The sequence below is a fragment of the Macaca fascicularis genome, chromosome 3 (genome assembly GCF_037993035.2).
Source record: "Macaca fascicularis isolate 582-1 chromosome 3, T2T-MFA8v1.1".
In the NCBI taxonomy this organism is placed as follows: domain Eukaryota; kingdom Metazoa; phylum Chordata; class Mammalia; order Primates; family Cercopithecidae; genus Macaca; species Macaca fascicularis.
In genome coordinates this window covers 83,151,482-83,172,171 of record NC_088377.1, presented here as the reverse complement: position 1 = coordinate 83,172,171, position 20,690 = coordinate 83,151,482, and the positions used below count along the sequence as shown (strand labels likewise).

Sequence of the window (20,690 nt, the reverse complement as noted above, 5' to 3'; positions counted from 1 at the left end):
CCCAAGTCCTGCCCAGGATTCCCGGCCCAGTGACCTCTGCATCCCACCTCATCACCCTCCCTACCCCCTCCCCACTCCCCTCCCCTGGAGCCCAGAAGATCAAGTTTCAGCAAGGGCAACTGGATCCGGGCCAGAGGTGCCAGGAGCACAGAAGACACCAGGGGCGCGGGAACTGAGCAAGAAGAAGCGACGAGTCCCAATGTACAGCTTACCTGGCACCCAGGACTCTGGTCAGTCCATGGAAGGGCCTGGAAGGATGTGGGCCAGACAGAGGGAACTCCTTGGGCTGTGTCCCCAGCAGCCCTATGTGGTGAGCAGAGTCCTGAGTCCCTGTCCCAGCGGTGGCGTCCCCCACCCACCCAGGCAGGGTTCTGTGTTCCGGCCTGTCCCGAGGGAGTCGTGCAGGGGGCGGGGCAGCCACCTCCAAAGAGGCCCATTCAGAGGGCGGCCGGGAGAGCTCAGGCCCGGGAAAGAATCCCGGGATTGTTGGGCTGCCGCTGGCTGTCGCGGGCGGCCTGCCCAGTCAGTGCCTCCAGACGGCCCTGGCCCCGCCTTACTCACTGCTGCGGTTTGCTTCCTTTTCATTTCTTTTGCTTTTTCCTCCCCCAACTTTAATCTCTTGCAACCTCCCTGCTGAAACCCAACCAGGCTTAGTTTCAGCCTCGGGCCAGCCATCACCCAAGGCACAAGCGGCAGGACCCGCCCACCATGCCCCTAAACCTGCCCCTCCAAAGTCAAACCCCCATTCCCCTGGGACCCCACACTCACAGCAGAGAAGCTTCCTGCAACCAGCCAGAGAGGAAGTGGAAGCCTGAAGAGTCTCCAACAACAAGGACGTCCCTAGTCAGTCCTCTGCCCCCTACCCCAGCAGCAGCCTACACCCGTGTCCCTTTCCTCCGGATGGGGCCATCTGCCTCTCATCTTGCCTGGCCACCAGCCTGGAGGGCCTTCATTCCATAAGGCAGCCCAGGGGACACCCTGTCACTGCACCGCTCAAACCCTGCAGGTTTTCTTCCCGGCCTCAGTGGGCTACAACACCCTGCCCAGACCCTGTCCTAGAGCCTGATTCTGGATCTCTCAGCCTGTTCCGCCTGACTGGCACCTACTACAGGCTGTTGGCATGGTGTCCCCTTTCTTCCGTATTCTCCTTTGCTCATATTCTTCTCTCATCTAAAAGGCCAAACTCTTAAGCCAACTGGTGAAAAACTCCTATACATTCTACAAAGCCCTTTTCAAGTAACCCCACATTTTTTTCAGCATTTGGAACACTATCTCCCTCAGTCAAATCAAAGTGCTCTGTTCCCATGACCTAAAGTCTGACTATAACTCAGTCCACATGCAGAACACAGGGGTCTGTCATGTCTCTGGGCCTTAGAGACACAATACATTACTCAGGGTTTTCACAAGGGAAGCACAGAACAGACACTCACCCCTGGCTTCTCTTGTCTCATGTGTCTGGCAAAATCCCACTCCTTCTTCAAATGCTAGCATGACGCCCCTTCCCCTAGAAAGCTCTCCCTGGAAGAGGAGGTCCCCGTTCCTCCCGGGCTGCCTCCTTTCTTACAACTCCTGTGCACGCCTGTGCTTCCAGCACAGGTTGCTGCCCAGCCTGAGCCGAGTCATTGGCCAGCCCAGCCTCTGCACGACCCTGGCACATTCATCAACCTGGTGAAGAGTGGGCAGGTCAATGCCCTACCCCAGGAGGGACATGGCTTGCCTGGGACCCTGGGGGCCACCTCTCCGCACACAGGCCAGGAAGATCCCTGGGACCCTCCTCCCAAAGGTCTGAGTAGGCATTTCCTCCCGGGTTGTTTATGTGTTGCAGGGCAGCAGCTCCTGCAAACGATGCTGTCGGAAATGCCTGACCACCGACTGAGCAGGCTCAGCGGAAGCAGATGGACTGGCCTTTCCCATGCCTGTCACTCCCTAAGCAGAGAGGAAGGCGGCACGGGGCGGCACCAGCATGGGCAGCCAGGCCCAGGAAGGCTGACTGTGACCAGGATGGCACTCCCAAGGGTGGGTCCCGTTCCCTCCGTGGAACTGTGGGCTCAGTGACTCGGAGCAAACCCACAGGGATGGGCAGCAGGGAGGAGGAGGCAGGGCATACTGCTTCTGTGCCTGTGTCACAGCCATGACTGGGACAATCCTTAGTGTGAATCTACAGATCTAAGCACCGTCTGGAGATCTATTTATCCTTCCTCTCTCGCTTCTTTCTCAACTGCAGTGCCAGGGACTAAAGTGATTTCAAAGGTGGGCTCCAGGTGGCAGCAAGTCCGCTGAGGAAAAAACATTTCAAACTCCTTCCCTGACACTCTGCTGCCCCTACCCAAAGACCCAGAGATCCCCGGGCAGTACAGGACCCGGAGTGTCCACACGTTGACTCTGCTACAGCCAGGACCACCCACTGCACCTTAGCAAAATCAAGCAGGGGTACAAATCAGACACCCGGGAGAGGACAGCCCACCCCACCAGCCGGCAATGCCCGGTCTCCTCTCAGAAACACAGGTGCTGGTCCCATGCGGCTCCCACTCTGCGGGCTCAGGTCCTTTGCAGGCATGATGCATTCAGCTCCCTGGAGCTGAAAGATAGTCTCTCTCCTTCCACGTACCCATCAGAAAACAAAACAAAGTTTTATCCAGATCCTTCTCTGTGTTAGATGCCAGGAATGTGATGAAGACTCTGTCCTGGAAACGTCCTGAGGCTGAGGGAGGGAGGATGACACCAAATCCCAACCCAGGTTCCACTGGGAAGTCACATCCTTCAAATGCAGGTGAGAGCGAGGCAGCAGAAACAAAAAGATGGAGGGAAGGTGAAGGAGGAAGGGAGAGGAGGAACAGAGGGAGAGAAGAGGCAACAGGAGTTTCCCTTTCGGAGGAGGACACAAGCAGACTTGGTTGCCAGAGGGAGGTGAGAAAAGGGGCAGTAAACCAAGGAGAAGGGAGGAGCTGGGGCACCCAGGGAGGACACACGGGAAGGGATGAGCAAGTTTAAAGGTCTTGCAGCCTCCAGAGGGGGCGCGCCCTTCCTGAGACACGACCTGATCAGCTGGATGGAATTCTCCCTTAACACCCTCCCGCCAGCCCCCACTGCCTGTCCACCAGCCTCACGGGTCCTACAGGGGCTGCATCCCATCACCTCTCACATCTCTGCCCCACCGGACTCTGGGGCGAACCATACACGTGCACACAATAAGCGGAACCCTGGACCAGCCCTACTCCCAGCGATCGGGTGATCAGCAGGTATCTTTGAGGACTGGCCACGTGACCTAGCAAAGGAACTTCGGATGCTTTATGTGAAAGCTGCTTCAAAGACGGTGCCACTCCTGCAAACTGTGGGTCTCTCTACTACATGCAAGGCAGTTCTGGAAGGCCTGGGAAGGACAGTCAGGGTGACCCACAGGTTCTGTTTTCAGCAACAGGCTCTGACCCAATAAAACAAAACTAAGAGGGATACTAGAATGCCTCCGAGGGACCAGGCACTGCAGACCAAGATCCTCAGCTTTATTTGAACGTACTTGTTTGTTCCTGAGAATTCCGTGCTGCCCAGCACCCCAGGGCGGGCTCTACTCTGGGGTTCTTGAGACTCAAGTAGAGTGCTCACTTGGGCAGCGTTGCAGAGAAGGAATTAAAAACAAACACAAAACACAAAACCACCACAACCTCAGCGACACTGGGACTTCACAGTAACCCAATCTCATGCTCCTCTGGAAAAATCAAATGCCAACGAGCTGTTCACACGGTCTCTGCCAGGTGACACACGGAGACCTGACCTCTGATGCCCGTCGCACACTTGGTTGGCCCTGAAGCGTCAGAAAAGTTTACTTTCATTCCAAATGATGGAATTCTCACTTGCCTGGCTCTCAGGACTTTTTGTAAACTTGTTCATTTGCTGTTTCTCTACATGTGTGCATATATAAGTGCATGGCCTGTAAGAAGCGCTCAGAAAGTGGCAAATGTCTCAATCTAGGCATAGCCATAAATACCTGCACACATGACACACATTTATTCCATATAATGTGTCTACATATGTGTGTCACTAAAATGTGATAGAATTTAAACAGATGACAAGGTGGTTCCTGGCCTAAATGGGATGGCCTGGTCAATGCCTCTATGTCGAGGAGGTTCACTAATCTGGGGGGCACCTTGGTAATGCCCTCAAAGGCTCTGATGGGGCAGGGCCCGGCCAGTAACAAATGTTCAGAGGCGGACTGCATATTCCGTCTTCGGCCCTCTCAGTGACTCAAGACATCTGACTCTTCTGCAAGTCTCACGATCCCAGACCCTTCCAAGTGTGTCAAGAACAAAGGGTGAATTTTGGCCAAGAATCACAGCCTGAGGGGACAGTGGCAACAGGTGCTTCAGAGAAAACGCCCAGGCATTTTACCTCTTGATGCCCAGTGCTCTTGGGACACCACTGTGAGGCAGGCTGCTGTCTAGAGAGGATGGAGCTGCAGGGAGGTGGATTACAAGGTGAGGGCCTTCAGAGGAAAGTAAAAATGCAAAGGGTACCAGGTAAATGCTTCCGGTAGGGGAAACATCCTTGCATATTTTATATGCTGGGCCTTCATAAGCATTTTCTTCCAAGCCATTCCCAGTTCTAAGAGGCATCCTGCTGGGCTGAACTGCCTTTTCCTGTTCCGAGCAGCAAGGAGGAGACAAGCCCAGGCCCAGGCCCTAGTTGTGGATTCTGGATTCCACACCAGCCACAGGCTGCTTCGGAAGGCACCCCAGCCTGAGAGTTGCCCCAAGGCCAGGACCGCCTCCCTTCCTCAATCCTGTGATGGAGCACAACTCTCATAGACAATGGGGCTCAGAAAATGCTTCAATAAGGAAGTGCATTTTGAATTTAAAAAATGAAATTTTAAGACAAATTTTTGTTACACTACCATACTCATAGGCTGAAATCTTCATTTTTAAGAGACTGCCCCAACACCATGCATGGCACACATATTCTTATTTTACTTAAGATTTAAAAGATGCTTTCAGAGGTTATGCAAACTGTTCCAGATCACAGAGCTACAGAGGGGCAGGACCAGAGCCACATCTGTCACCAAGCCCCAGGGCCAGCATCAAATCCTGTTGGCAGCACTTCAGAATAACTTCTACACGCTGAGGATCAAGAACAGTCCACCAGGAGAGGAGGGGGTAATGGAATGAGCTGATAAATTTAGAAAAGCAAAGATTCCTCTAAACCCAAAGTGAGCAAACAAGAGAACATTCAACATGGTAGAGAAGTCTACAGGCTGACATGGGGACGCTTCCAAGCTGGCCTGCTCCATGGATGAGGTATCAGCACAGAAAGCCAACACCTTTTTTTTCTTTTAAGCTTCATCACCCTCAAATGAATTCATGTTCTCATCTCAAAAGACCCCTAAAGCCACATTCACAGGCCAGCACTTTAGGCGGACCTCCACGAACCCAGCATTGATGTTTACTTTTAAATATAATTTAGAAGCAGTCAACTTTTCTTTTTCATGTTATTCATCTGGGGCAGGGGTTGGAGAAGCCTGCGATGTTTGCTAATTCACGCCAGTTATTTGGGGTCACCGTGCACCAGTGTGCATTCTTTGGCACAAATCAGAATGCAAAGTACATCACAGGCATGTAACCAGGCATGTCTATTCCTATGCACACTTACATATGCCTACGTACCTGAATATAAACCCATGGAGAAATCCATATAGGAATGCATGTGCTTTTGAGGCTCTAGAAAATCCAAAGTAAACAAGGGCCTCTATAAATGTCACACATATTCACATTCAGTACATGCCTTTGTCCCTATTACAAACATTCTCATTAAGAGCTCATAAAAATTCAACAGAAAAGGGAGTCGAGTACAGGAAGGAAAGAAGAAGATTGGTAGAAGCATTGTATCATTTGTCAAGTTTTGAAGGATGACAGCTTTTTCAATAAAAAGAAAGCATTGTGTCAAAATAATCTCTCTGTCTCTGTCTCCCTCTTGCCCTCTTCTCATGCTGTGTCTCTCTATCAAACCCTGGGTCTCTGAAAATATTTCAATAAGACAGTGCCTTTTGAATTTAAAAACTAAGTTTTAAGACAAATTTTTGTTATACTACCATATTGATAGGCTGAAATCTTCATTTTTAAGAGACTGCCCCCAATACCACACATGGCACACACATTCTTATTTTGCTTAGATTTAAATGATGCTTCCAGAGGTTATGCAAACTGTTCAAGATCACAGAGCTACAGAGGGGAAGGACCAGTGCCACTGGTACTGCCCTTTTCTTCCTCCCTGTGGCAAACATCATCAACCTTTGAAACCTACCAAATCCAGGAAGTCCAAATAGCACCAACCAAACCCCAGTGTCCCCTCTTGTTAACCAAGGAGGACCATTTGGCATGTTCCCACTCCTGATTAGTCTCATGCACTTGCACTTGGATGGAGGCAGTCCTCCCAGCCCTTTACAAAGCCTCCAATCGACAGCAGAGAAGAGGCTGCATGCTTGGAAGCCAGGCCCCTAAAATGCCTACACCCTACTCTCCAGAAGAACTGAACACAAAATAGAAGTTGCAAAATATATAAGGGCATCCATCCTCTTGAAGCAAACTAACATTAACTGCTAATCATTTTCATTGAAGCCGAAAGTCCTGAAACCCCCTCTGAGTACCACCTGTAAAGCTGTTATAAGATGAGGATGCTCTGGAACTACCTAGGGGCGATGGTCTCATGACTCCGTGAATCTACTGAATGCCAGTGCGATGTTCACCTTCAAATGGCTGCTTATACGTTATGTGTTTATATTTTTAAAAGACCATGAAATAGTTTGGAAGCTGAGATGTATCCGAACCACAGCTTTTTTTTTTTTTTTTTTTTTTTTTTTGACAGAGTCTCGCTCTGTCGTCAGGCTGGAGTACAGTGGTGCAATCCTGGCTCACTGCAACCTCCGCCTCCCGGGTTCAAGTGATTCTCCTGCCTCAGCCTCCCGAGTAGCTGGGACTACAGGCATGGACCATCAGGCACAGCTAATTTTTGTATTTTTAATAGAGATGGGGTTTTACCATGTTGGCCAGGATGGTCTCGATCTCTTGACCTCATGATCTGCCCACCTTGGCCTCCCAAAGTGCTGGGATTATAGGCAAGAGCCACTGCGCCCGGCCAGAACCACAACTTTTTAAAGGAAACCTTTTCTCATGTCTTTTTTATTCATTTGTTTTGAAAATATCATCAAGGTTAAGGATCAGCTAAGAAACAGAATAATTTACATCTTACATTTCATAATTTTATCTATTTTTGCTTATATGGGAGACTGAGCTTAAATGACTCCTTTTGTTACACTTTTACAAATATTTTTGTTTTCAAGAAAAGCATTTCCATTTGAGGCTCCCATGTGGAATTTCTGAGAAGCCTAAGGATACTGTCCTCCAACACATGGTTCCTGAGGCATAATGTGGCCATGTGGGCAATGCATTCAACAGACGGACCATGGCAAGGGCTGCCACTCATGCTCCTGCTTGACGGCCCCAGATGAAGTCTGGTTGGACCCGTCTTCATGAAGCTGGAGGCATTACATCAGTGCCTACAGCTGCTCTGCCATCTCCCGCCCCGTCCCCAGTCCTTCACGCTATCACAACCTCTTTTAAATGACAACACATCCCTAGGAGAATTAAACAGTATTTAAATTCATATTTAAGTATGCATAATGTGAGTAGATACTGACATAACCATTAGTTTCCTGGAGTAGATGCTGCCATTTAAAACACGAGCACACTGGGCACAAGCACATCTCTGGGAAAAGCAGGGTTCCTGGGGCTCAGCCACCAGGACTTCTCTGTCCTGACTCATGCTCTGAACCCGGACTTACAATTGTCACTGGTCTCCGCAGTCCAGGAAACTGCTCTTCTTGTGGATGTTCTGTTCTCCTAACAACATCAGTGTCCACTATTTGCTGAGTGTTGTTCAGGTCTGGGCCGGGTGCCAGAGCTACGTGTTCTGGTCCAATCTTCTCAAGAACCATGTGCAGGAGGAATGACTACTGTTGTATAGGACATGAAACTAGGGCTCAGAGAGGTCCCTAGAACTGCCTGAGCTCACCCAGATAGGAAGTCTCGGAGCCACAATGTGTGTACATCCAGCATTTGATCAGAGACAGAAGAAATGTCAGCAGAGGACCCACCAGACACCACTCTACCATGTCCTTCTAGGCCTCCCTGTCTGCCGAGAGGTGCTTCAGACAGCAGTTTCCAACAGATGGGTGTTGTTATCACAGAGCTTACTTGAGCCTGGCTATGGGACTAGAATCCAAATGCTGAATGCTGAAAATCTTTCAAAATATTTGAATGTCAAAATGCAGAAAGATCTCTTTGCTCACTTTAGGCTCTGTTCTTCATGACTAGTTAGCTAACATCAAGCAGACTGAAAAAAAAAGGCAGCGAATTTCTACTGTGTGGTGTGTGAGGCAAGCTTGGGGCCAATGGAGGGGTTGATTCATAACGTTTGCTAAATCCTGTGATGCAAACGATCCCGCCCTGGCAGATCCCAAGCTGCCAATGTGCTGTGAGCTGGCTCACAAAATTCCTCACACTTCAGCAATCAGCTCTCAGCACCAGCAGGCTCTGGCAAACCCCGGCTTTGGGTGTCCATTCCCCTTGGCTCCTGTTAGTCACATTATTTAGAAAAGGCTCCTTTAATTCACGCATCTATTAATAAATCTAGAGATGCTTTGGTTTGCTTTTTGTGTATTCTGTTTATTGTTTATTGAAGAATCGCTTGTTTGTGGGAAGGGTGGGTGAAGGATGCCAGTGGCAGAGGCTGGCTCTAGCCGGCTCCCAGGTCACTTGGCACGGAAGCCTTACGGCTAAACTAAGTGCCCATTAATACCCCGTTTTCCATGATGTGATTATTACGCATTGCACGCCTGTATCAAAACATCTCATGTGCTCTATAAACACCTATACTATGTATCCATAAAAATAAAAAATAAAAAAATATAAACTAAATGCCCAAAGGACCTGGAGAGAAACACAGAGAAGCGTGCAGGCTGCATTTGGTTACCCTACCATGTTACAGATATCCTATCTGGATACAGATGGGTCTATCTTGTGACAGACTCTCCTTAACCAAACCTTAGCCAGGCTCTTCCAAGCCCTCTTCACCACTAGGCCTCAGCATTGGCCTTCCACGTCCAACCATGGCAAGCTCAGTTCCAGCAAGAATCCTGCTTTTCATCCCCCAAGTCTGATATCTAATCACCCTTGATATGTCATCAAGCTCCTCATCCCTTGCCTTTTGTGTCTACGTCCCTGGCCCGCCTATAGCAGAAACCGTGTTAGGCTAGTTTAGCAAGAACCGCCCCCTCCCCCAACCCTTGATGTCCCTTCTTAGTGACTTTCCATCCACCAGATCCTTTTGCTCTATTCCTTGGCCATAAATCTCCAGCTGTCTTTGCTGCATTTGTGGCTGAGCCCAGCACTTTCTCCTATTGCAATAGTCCTGAATAAAATCTGTCCTTACAGCCTTTAACTAACTGGGCTGTTTCTCTTGGACACCTGCTCTGGTGGTTGTCTGGAAAAGAACCTAACACACGGCGGCTTATGCTGACTAAGGAGGAATCAAGTTACATTTCAGTAATGTGATGTACAGAGGAATTTTATGGAGATAGTGTTATACTAACTGCATACTAACAAGAAGCCAGAACCTAATTTAAACAATAATGACAAAAGCAATAAAATCAGAAAGAGCAGTCAGGCTCCAATTCCACTGTGTTAAGGTCAGCTGATTGCACCACCTGAATGCTACACAAATGTTCTGATTTCCTCCTATCTCTTCTGAAACCATGTGGTCTGTTCCACCCCACTGTCCATCCCACCGTGTTCTTCATGCAGTAGCCACAGTGATGTGTGAAAATGCAAATCTGAGCAGTCACCTCCCCATCTTGAGGTTCAGTAATGACTTCAAATTGCATGAGGATGCCACACCACCACCTTCTGGGAACTACAGAGAAGGGCTCCTGGCCTGGCTCCGCCTTCCCAACCTCTTACTCCACCACTCTTCTGCCAATCTCCTATTGCCTTTTTGACTACTCCATTCCCCTTCTACTCTTGCCCCTCCCAACCCTTAGCAGCCATGAATCTGTTCTCTGTATCTACAATTTTGCCACGTAAAAAGGGTGACATATATGGAATCATACACTATATAGACTTCAGGTTTTGACTTTTCTCACTCAACCTAATGTTCTAGCGACCCATCCGGGTTGTTGTGTGTATGAACAATTCACTTATTTTTATTGCTGAGAAGTGTTCCATGGTATTGATGTACTACAATTTGTTTAACCACTGGCCTGTTGAAGGACATCTACATTGTTTCCAGTTTGGGGCTATTAAAAGTAAAAAGTTTCTGTACAGGTTTTATGTGAACGTAAGTCTATTTCTCTGCGGTAAATGCCCAGGAACGCAATCACTGAGTCATATGGCAGATGCACGGTTTTTTTTTTTTTAAGAAACTGCCAAAATTGTTTTCCACAGCAGCTGTACCATTTTAACAATCCCTCCAACAATGTATAAGGGGTCTAGTTTTTCCACATGCTCACCAGTATTGAATGTTGTCACTGTTTTTTATTTTAGCCACTCTGATAGGTGTGATTTAAATTTATATTTTGCTAATGGCTAATGATGTTGAGCAACTTTTCATGTGCTCATATGCCACCTCTATGTCCTCTTCAGTGACATGTCTCTTCCCTTCTTTGAGCCATTTTCTATTTTTGTTTTCCCCCTACTGAAGAAAAATCAATTTACGTAACTTAGTCAGTGACCTTTTTTTTTTTTTATTTCAACTTTTATTTTAAATTCAGGGAATACTGAATTTGCTTAGGACAATGGCCTACAGCTGCATCCGTGTTGTTGCAAAGGACATGATTTGGTTCTTTTTTGTGGCTGCGGAGTATTTCGATGGTGTATATGTCCCACATTTTCTTTATCCAATCCACTATTGATGGGCACCTAGGTTGAGTTCATGTCTTTGCTATTGTGAATTGTGCTGTGATAAACATACAAGTGCATGTGTCTTTTTGGTAGAACGATTTGTTTTATTTTGGGTATATACCCAGTAACGGGACAGCTGGGTCAAATGGCAGTTCTGTTTTCAGTTCTTTGAGAAATCTTTAAACTACTTTCCACAGTGGCTTAACTAATTCACATTCCCTCCAACAGTGTATACATGTTCCTTCCCTCTGCGGCCTTGCCAGCATCTGTTGTTTTTTGACTTTTTAATAATAGTTTGGCTCATTTTCCAAATAAATTGTTTGTTCTTTACTGCTGAGTATTGAGAGATTATATACATTCTAGATGACATTCCTTTTTTTGGACATATGGTGTGCAAACCTTTTCTCCTACTCTGCAGTTTGTCTTTTTTATCCTCTTCACAGGTTCTTTCCATAGCAAAAATGTTTAATTTTTTATAAAGTTTAATTTATCAACTTTTCCTTTTATGGTTCATGCTTTTGTTGTAACCTCGTAACTCTTTGCCTAGTGATGCCAAAGATTTTCTCCCATTTTAAAAAATATTATGTTTTACAATTTATATTTAAGTCCATCATCCATTTTAAGTTAACTTTTGTATAAAGTGTGAGCCTTTGGTAGCTATTCATTGTTTTGCCTGTGGGTGCCCAGGGGCTCCTGCATCATTTGTTGAAAGGTTGACCTTCCCCCACTCGCTTCTGTACCTTTGTCAAAAAAATCAGCTTGGCTTATCTGTGTAGGCCTGTTTCTGAGTTCTCTACTCTGTTTCATGAACCTAAGTGTCTGTTCCTCCATCCACACCACAGTCTCGATGACTGTAGCTACCAAGTCTTGAAATTAGGTAACCTTATTCCTTCCACTTAATTCTTTCTCAAAATTGTTTAGGCTATTCTGGTTCCTTAGCCTTTCCACATACATTTCAGAATTATGTTGTCTGTATCTACAAAAAATCTTGCTGAGATTTTGACAAGAATTGTGGTAAAACTGTCAATCTGGAAAGAAGTGACAGCTGTACTAGGTTGCGTTTTCCATCCGTGAAAAACAGTATGTCTCCCCACTTATTAGATATTCTGTGGTTTCCTTCATCAGCACTGTGCAGTTTTCAGCACACAAGTCTTGTGCATGGTTTGTTAGGTTTACATCTAACCATTTAATTTTTTGAGCTATTATAAGTGGCATATATATATATATATATACACACATGTATACATACACGCTCATACGCCACCTCTATGTCCTCTTCATAAACATTTGTATATGTGTATATATACATACGTATATATGTATATATACATACGTATACACATGCACACACACATATACATATGTGCACACATACACACGTATATATACGCATACATATGAGCACACACATGCATATACACGCACACATGTAGACATGCAAACATGTGCATACATACACATATACATACGTATACGCATGTGCATATATACATATATACACACATACATATGTGCATATATACATATATACACACATACATATGTGCATATATACATATATACACACACACATATGTGCATATATACACATATACATACACGTGTGCACATGTGTGTGTATATATATTTTTTTTAAGACTGAGCGTAGCTCATTGCCAGGCTGGAATGCAGTGGTGCAATCATGGCTCACTGCAACCTCCACCTCCCGGGTTCAAGTGATTCTCATGCCTCAGCCTCCCAAACAGCTGGGATTATAGGCATGCACTGCCACGCCCAGCTAATTTTTGTATTTTCAGTAGAGACGGAGTTTCACCATGTTGGCCAGGATGGTCTAGATCTCTTGACCTCGTGATCTGCCCACCTCTGCCTCCTAAAGTGCTGGGATTACAGGTCTGAGCTACCCCACCGGGTCGTGACTTATATTTTTAATTTCAGCTTCTACAGGTGCATTGCTAGCATACTGAAATACAATTGGTTTTTGTGTGCTGAACTAGACTCCTGCAAACTGGCTGAATTTGTTCTAGCAGTTTCACTTTTTGTTGTTGTTTTGTTGTTCCCTAGGATTTTCTTTTCTTTTTTTTTGAGACAGAGTCTTGCACTGTTGCCCAGGCTGGAATGCTGTGGTGCAATCTCGGCTCACTGCAAGCTCCGCTTCTTCCCTGGGATTTTCTATTTGGACAATCATGTCACCAGCAAACTCAAGATTCCCTGGGGCTTTCTACGTAGATGATCATGTCAACAGCAAAAAGGGACAGTTTTATTTCTTTCCTCTCATCTGTTGTCTTTAATTTCCTTTTCTTATATTATGTCTCTGTAGAACTTCCAGAACTATGTTGTAAAAGAGTGCTGTCAGCTGTGGGCCTTTTTAGATGCTTTTTATAAGGTTGAAGGAGTTCCTGTCTTCTATTTTGCTGGAAGTTTTGAGTCATGAATGATGTGAATTTTGCCAAACTCTTTTTATTGTTTTTTTTTTTTTTGATTGACTGATATAATTGTGAGCTTTTTCTTTAGCCTGTTAGTATAGTGTATTACATGAATGAATTTTCAAACACTAAACCAGACTTGCATCTCAGAATACGTCCCACTTGGCTACCCTGTGTCATTCTTTTTACATATTATTGTGTTCTATTTGTTTATGTTTTGTTAAGGAGTTTTGTGTCTGAATCTGTGAAGGATAGTGGTCTGTAGTTTTCCTTTTTTGCTCTTTTTGTCTGGTTTTAGTATCAGGGTAATACTAGCATCACAAAGTGAATTAGGACATGTGCCCCCCTCTTCTGTTTTCTGGAAGGTATTGTGTAAAATTAGCATTAATTCTCCTTTACATGTTTGGTAGAACTATCCAGTGAAAAGTGAAGATTTCTTTTTTGGGAGATTATAAATTACTAGAGCTCAATTTCCTTATAGTTATAGGGCATTCAAGTAGTCTATTTCATATTGGGTGAGTTGTGATAGTTCGTGCTTATTGAGGAACTGGTCAATTTCACCTAAGTTATAAAATGCATGCATGTAGAGTAGTGTGTGTATTCCTTCATTATTCTTTTGGTGTCTGCAGGGTCTTTAGTGACAGTGCCTGTTTCCTTCCTAATGATAGTAATCTATGCCTTACATTTTTTTGTTAGTCTTGTTAGAGGTTTGTCAAATTTATTCATCTTTTCAAAGAACCAGCTCTTTCATTTCTCTATTACTTATCTGTATCTTTTTTTAAATTTCTGCTTAGATTTTTAATATCTCCTTCCTTCTGCTTGTCTTGGGTTTACTTTGTTCTCCTTTTTCTAGGTTATAGAGGTAACAGCATAAACTATTCATTTCAGAATTTTCTTCTTTCCCAAGAAAATGTGTAAGAAAATTTCTGATAAGTTTTCCTCTCAGTGCTGCTGTATTAAAGCAGTGGATAATTATCCTCATTTTCATTCAGTTTTTGGATTTCCCTCGAGACCTCCTCTTTGACGCATAGATTATTTGTAAGTGCGCTTTTTAGTTTCCAGGTGTTGAAGATGTTCCTGTTGTTCTTCTGTTACTGATTTCCAGCGAGTCCATTGTGGTTAGAGAACATACTCTGCATGGTTCAGTTACTTTCAGTCCTCTGAAGGTTGTTTCCTGGCCCATAAATACCATAAATAAGGCCTACCGGGTCCCTCGGCCCTGAGGTCCAGGGCTAGCTGACCTTCTCCCCATCTTTCAGAGCTTTCTTACATTTGTCTTATACTTACTCTCCAAGGTTTTAAGTTGTACTTAGCAGGAGAAATAGAGAAAAGTATGTGTAATTCACCCTCCAGGAAGTGAAGCCTCTCCTTAATGGTATTTTAAAGCAAATACTGTCATTCATATGCACATCAGTCTCTAGGCCTAAATGATACACAGTTAAGCATCACTGCAGGTACCTAAAGCTTACTACTTCAAAACTGCACAGTGGCTGTGAATGGCAGGTACTATGGTCTGCATTTTTAGATAAGGAGGTGGAGGTGCCTGGAGGTTACCTAAATGTACGAATTACATGGTTGTTCCATAACTCTGAGACTTTCCATGTGCTTTTTCCGTTGTGATGCTAGGTCACATCCAGGTTAGACAAGACAAAGTGAAACATTAGCCCTGTATAATCTGCCCATGGCTGTGCAATCGGCTGACAGAGCTGAAACTCTGACTTTGCCACTTACTAGCTACTCAACTTCTTCATGTCAATTTCCTTGCCTGTAAAATGGGGGTAACAGTAACAGTGACCCATAGAATGCGACTGTGAAATGGAAGGAAACCATTCTGTAAAGATCAGGAGACACATTCTGTACGGGCGAGCTACCTCTGTTATTACTGTGCCCTCGGAGGAGTCTCACAACTCCACTTGACTTTGCAGAGCAGGTGGGGCCTCCAGGCAAGGGCACTGGCTCACCACGCTGTCTGATGAAAGCGTCCGCTAAGTCAGCATTGTGTTGTCTTTGTGCTCCTTGTGGGTTAATGTGAAGCTGACCCTCCCTAGGGACTGCTGAAATAAAACTCTAGAAGGCTCACATGAACATTCTTTTCATGTCTCCTTTTTATATTTAAAGGCAAAGGCCTGACTTCTTCCATGTGAATATTTATATGCAGATAGTACTCAGGACAAGTTGGAGCCACCGGAATCTAACACATGCTGGTGTGCAGACCCATCGTCATCCATACATGGTGTAGTGCTCATTCACACATAGGACACAGAGCCCACCTCCAGGCTGGGACAACTGGGCCATCATAAGACAGCAAGGCTGCTGGGTATCCCACGCTGAGCACCCAGGCTTCCTGCAGCCTCCTAGACCCTTCTGGAGTTTAGACGGGGCTCAACATTCTCGATGCTCCATACAGTGATCTTAGAGGCCTCCCTCAGGAGCTGTTAATGAGTGTGCAGGCTGTTTCTAGTATTTTCTTTCCTCAGGCTTATTACCCGCCTTCCACTGCTTGTCATCTACCTATTTCAAACGAACTCAGCTTTGGTGTTGCAGGAGAAGACAGGATTCCAGGCCAGAGGGCTAGATGCCACGCCAAACCCACTGAACACCTTCGAGCTAGGAGCCAAGTACAGGCACCTCCATGAGGAGAAGGGGCTACATGGGGTGGAAGGGACATCCCTCTCTCTGCATCTGTTGAAGTGATAAAAAATATAGAACAGACGCATGGCTACCTATGTGCGAGTCCATCATGCTAATGCATATTGGAACATACACACTTCTCATGTAATGCTCATATAATGTGTACCTTAAAATGCAGCTTATTTTAAATTTCAGTCACACTTATTGAGAAATACGGGCAGTTTAACTGCTATATGCTACATATGAAGAGAGCCATTTATGGTCTTGTAACCATAAAGGGAATTTTAGGAGAAGGATGTCTTTCTATTATATCGTCCACAGGCTTGGTTTACTCTGGAGAAAGGGACAGAAAGGGAGAATGGAGCTAGCTGTCATTATTATAGTACTCCTGGGTAAGGGGCAGATGAAAACACAAGTTAATGAAAGTCTCTCACTCTCAGATAACGTGCCTAATAACTATCAGCAGCGTCCTTCACCAGGGCAGAAAAGCAGCAGCGTAATGAATGAAACTCCCAGAGAAGAGTGATTTTGAAATGTGCACGAGCTTTTGGTTTGCATTCTCTCTCCACCTGCCCAAGCTCCGCCTTGTCCTGGACTCTCAGGCAAGTTCTCAAGACCACCCAGAAATGTGCAGTAACTTGCCCTAAACACCGCCTGCTAACACTCCTTCGCCTGAGTCAGCTGTGTAGACAGATGGACGTGATCAGACCATGGACAGAGCCCCTGAGCTCCTGCAGGGATCCAGGGACAGTGATTAGGCATCCAATAATAACAGACAGGAGGGGCCACAAGGCACGCATGAGAAGGCAGCTGGGGTGGCAGAGCTAGGGGTACCCGTGTGGCACGATTTCCATAGAGAACGTAAAGTGTGGGGTGGGCATTCTAGTTTCTTCAAAAGCACCAATGCTAAGCTGCTGACAGGCACCACTCACGGTCCCATCAACTGTGTATGATGGGGCTGAACTGGAGGGTTCCCCACAGGATGCCAGGCAGCGACGCAAGGCCAGGTTGCCACCACACAGTGGATTTCATGGCCACATCCCTGCATCTTCCCCAGCAAGATCTGTCCTCACCCAAGGCTTCTGAGATATGACACAAACGGAAATATTTCTGCATAAGAGTTCTTCTCTGTAAAAACGGTGACCCTGCGACGCAGCACCTGAGCTGCCGCGCTCCTGGGACTCGCGGGTGGATTTCTTACCACGTCCTCCTTTGTGCTGACTGGCCGGGCTGCTCAGTGTGGGCTCAGGTGGGCTGAATGGAGGATAGCGCGGGGCTGTTTTCACTGGAAAAGAAAGCAGAGCAAGGGGCTGTTGTCACCCTCCTTCGGCATGGAGCAGCATGCAGCTGGTGTTACTTCGTTCTTACCGTATGGTGTCTCTGGAGACACAGGAAATGCTGGAGTTGAACACATGGACTCCTTGCTACTTAAAATTCTGCCATCGATCATATCGAGGTCTGGGGGATAGCCAGGGGTCATGGTCTGAAATTGGCACAGGGAGCAGAATGTGAGAACAGGGAGTCAAGTGAAGGCCCCTCCAAACAGTTGTGGCTCCCCCAGGCTGACCCACTGAGCAAACCCCTCCTCTGACAGTAGGACAAGGAGGCAGAGGACTGAATCCACGGCACAAAACCAGCCCGCCTCTCCTAGCCATGGAAAACTGGAGAACACTTTCATGTTCAACAGTAAAGGAAATGGAAGGTATCTTATGGCTCATCCTTCTAATACAATATACAGCTAATAAGTGAAGTAGACAGAGTTTGTAGTGGTACAGGTAAATGAGTGTCTCGATATTAAGCAAAAAAGCTGGATAAAACAGTCCTTAACCGTGGCAATAATATAGTCACAGATGCATAAAAACACATATTATTTTAAATACATAGCATAGAAAAAAGGCCAGGCGGAAACATTCTAAATATTAACAATGGTTTCGTTTGTGAGTCAAGACTATGTATAACTTTTTTTTCTAGTTTATTCTGTAGTTTCCAATCCTGCCAACTTGAAAAGAAATCCTACCCATCTCTAAAAAGATTAAATGTTTTGGATACACCGACCTGCTTTACTTCCATTCTGACTAGAAGCCTTACCTAGGCCTCTTGGAAGAGCATGAAGCTCTCATCTGTGGCCCTCACCTGTGGACCACCTCCTAGGAAGGTCTCGGAGGGAGGACTGAGGGCCCTGTGTGATGATCCTGAAGGAAGGCTGTGTGTGCCACTGGCTGCTGCTGTCGGACTATGGAGAACAGCTAAGGGCAGACCTACAAGAGCCCTACCTCAAACCCACACAACCCACCCACAGGCTGTGCTCCTCGTGCCCATTCTACAGATTAGAACATAGAGGCTCAGATGCCCTGAGTGAGGTGGCCCCACCAGCATAGCTATCTCTGGGGTGCATTACCCAGGCTAGCTGACTGCACACTGTGTTCTCCCAGCCACACCGCCTGCCAGGTACAGAGGAACCACGACTACATTTGTGGAACCAGGACGGAAGGTGAGTGCGGAGGGTAATGTAGACTGTATTCAGGGACAAGGCCTGGTCATTGCCCATTCACCCGGGGTTCCAGGACAAGAAAGGGAGTGGAATGGGCCCAGAAACTGGGACCTGGCCATGGCACATACCTCTTTGACGTCTGCTGGTGAGGGGAATGGCGGCAGGTTCGGGGCATGGTCCACACCAGCCTTTCCCCATGCACATTTGGAGAAGGGCAGCTGCCCCCCAGTGTCGTTGTCATACTGCCCCAGGCTCAGCTTCCTGAGTCTCCCACCCAGGGGCTGTTCAGGCGAGGAGCCTGTTAAAAGAGAGACAAGCGGGCTGCAGGGTACTTTCTCAAGGCGCAGTGAGGCGCCCCTTCCTTAAATCTCGTCCGCTGCTTCTCAAAGGTGCTGTATGCTGGTCACCATTGCTCCAGGAAGATGCTGTGGTTGCTGCAGGCAGATGATGGGAAACCTAAGGCATTCTCAGACTCTCAGGGATGAGCAAGATCACAGCCTTGGAAACGTGCAGCTTCCCCAGTCCAGCATGCTCCTTCCAGAACAGGCTGCCTGGGGACAGGACCAAGCACTCGGACTCATCACTTGCAGTGCTGGGAAAAGACAGTGCCCTGATGGAATGCTGGGTGGGACGGACGAAGACCCAGCTGGGAAGGAGGCCCCTGCATGCCACCCCTGGTGTCCTGTCAGGACCAGAGTGCCCTGAGGACCACATATCTGCGGTGACCTTGGGCAGAGTGTGGCCCGACTATGATAATTTGAATCTTAGCAATGGGAAATTCTGGAGGGGAAAAAATCCTGTTATTTCAAGCATCAATAATAAACATTCGCCATCTTAACTGTCCTTGCCAGAAACACCACAGGCGGTTATTAATGACACAGATCCCCGGGGTCCCCACTCTTGACCAAATTCTGTTCTCTTTGTGTTGGGGGAAAAATGGCGGTCGGGCTAGGATCTAATTTTCTAAAGCCTCTTCCCAGGGATTCTTATGATTTGCCACTTAGGAAAAAATCTGCTGCTGGCTATTAAAAGAAGAATGTTTCTATTGATGACGTAGTCTGAAAATTCAAACCCAACAGCACTGTCCCCTGCAGTTTAGATTTAAACTATAAATACATGCTCCCTGTAAGTGCAGAGTTCAGAGTAGCATTTCACTGAAAGATGGAGTTTGATTCACCAACATGTATGCCCCACATAAGGCTCCTCTCAGAACGACTTTGTTCCAAATTGGTTGATGGCCGCCCTCCGAAGTGAAATACATCATGATAGTGGTATACAGTCATGCTGAGCCCATGATATGCCACTGACATCTCTCTCTCTCTTCTCCTACATCCAGAAACTTCAGAAGTTCACAGGAATGCAAAGGTTGGCATGATAAAGAGAAGGTCCCACAGAGAGGGACAGGACGTCGACCCACCATGCCTGCCTGAGAGGAGCAGCAGGACTGCTGTAAGGGTTCTTGTTTCTGTCTGCAGCATGGGGGGCTCCACTGCCCGACCCTACCAGCCACTAGGTGCCACTCAGGTGAGGGTTGAGGAGGCTCCTGGGCTGAGCCAGGCTGGATACCACCCTCCCTGTCCCATGGGACGTCTGCTTAGCACCACACAACAGCAACCAAGCAAGTGAGATCCAAACCCAGGTCCTTGCAAGCATCCTTCCACCTCTTCCTTCCATCCTCTCTTCAGTTCCCAGCAGCTTCCTCCACAGATCCAGGGAAAGGAGGAGGAAGAAGTGTGCATTAGGACCTGGGATTTGGAGTCTCACGTGTATCCCTCACTAGCTGCAGGACATCCTCAGCCCCCATTTCTTTATGGGTAAAATGAGCATAATGCTTGCTCTCTTTTCCCTCCCACAAGGGGGGGGGGATTAAATGAAATGAAACAGCATATCTGAGAGTCCCTCACTACAGCACCCTCATCCTCATGGTGCAGTGGTCCTTGTCCTTGCACTCACCACCTTAAACAGGATCCAAGTGCTGCAGGTCAGGGAGGAGACCACCCTCACCTCAGTGCTCTTCAACACACACATGCATTTGCAGCCATTCCAAGAATGAGTTTAAAGAGGGCTAGGGGAAGTGTGAGGTCACAAAGTCGGGCTGGCTCCACGCACCACCTGGTACTCAGCTCAGATGTGGAGTTTGTTCCTGAAGCAGTCAAGGTGGCAGGCGATAGCCCTGGGTGTTAGTGATGGAAACGAAGTGCCATG

General features: G+C 46.8%; 1 protein-coding gene and 1 long non-coding RNA gene across 33 annotated transcripts in view; one reads left to right on the top strand and one right to left on the bottom strand.

The window, feature by feature from the left end:
- Positions 1-20,690, bottom strand: part of TNS3 (tensin 3) — a 309,070-nt gene that overhangs the window by 47,525 nt on the left and 240,855 nt on the right. For 28 of the 32 annotated variants that reach the window (XM_005549633.4, XM_074035041.1, XM_065541982.2 and 25 more), the window contains 3 exons: positions 18,614-18,783; positions 17,363-17,477; positions 17,196-17,279 (listed from right to left, as the gene is read on the bottom strand). The exons of the other annotated variants lie outside the window; for them this stretch is intronic. In XM_005549633.4, coding sequence (XP_005549690.3) covers positions 17,196-17,279; positions 17,363-17,477; positions 18,614-18,783 — 369 coding nt within the window. The remainder of the gene's footprint in view (positions 1-17,195; positions 17,280-17,362; positions 17,478-18,613; positions 18,784-20,690) is intronic. 32 annotated transcript variants of the gene reach the window in all.
- On the top strand, positions 133-5,936 carry LOC141409859 (uncharacterized). Its single transcript, XR_012432471.1, has 2 exons — positions 133-310; positions 1,826-5,936. It is a non-coding gene; the product is annotated as an uncharacterized lncRNA (long non-coding RNA).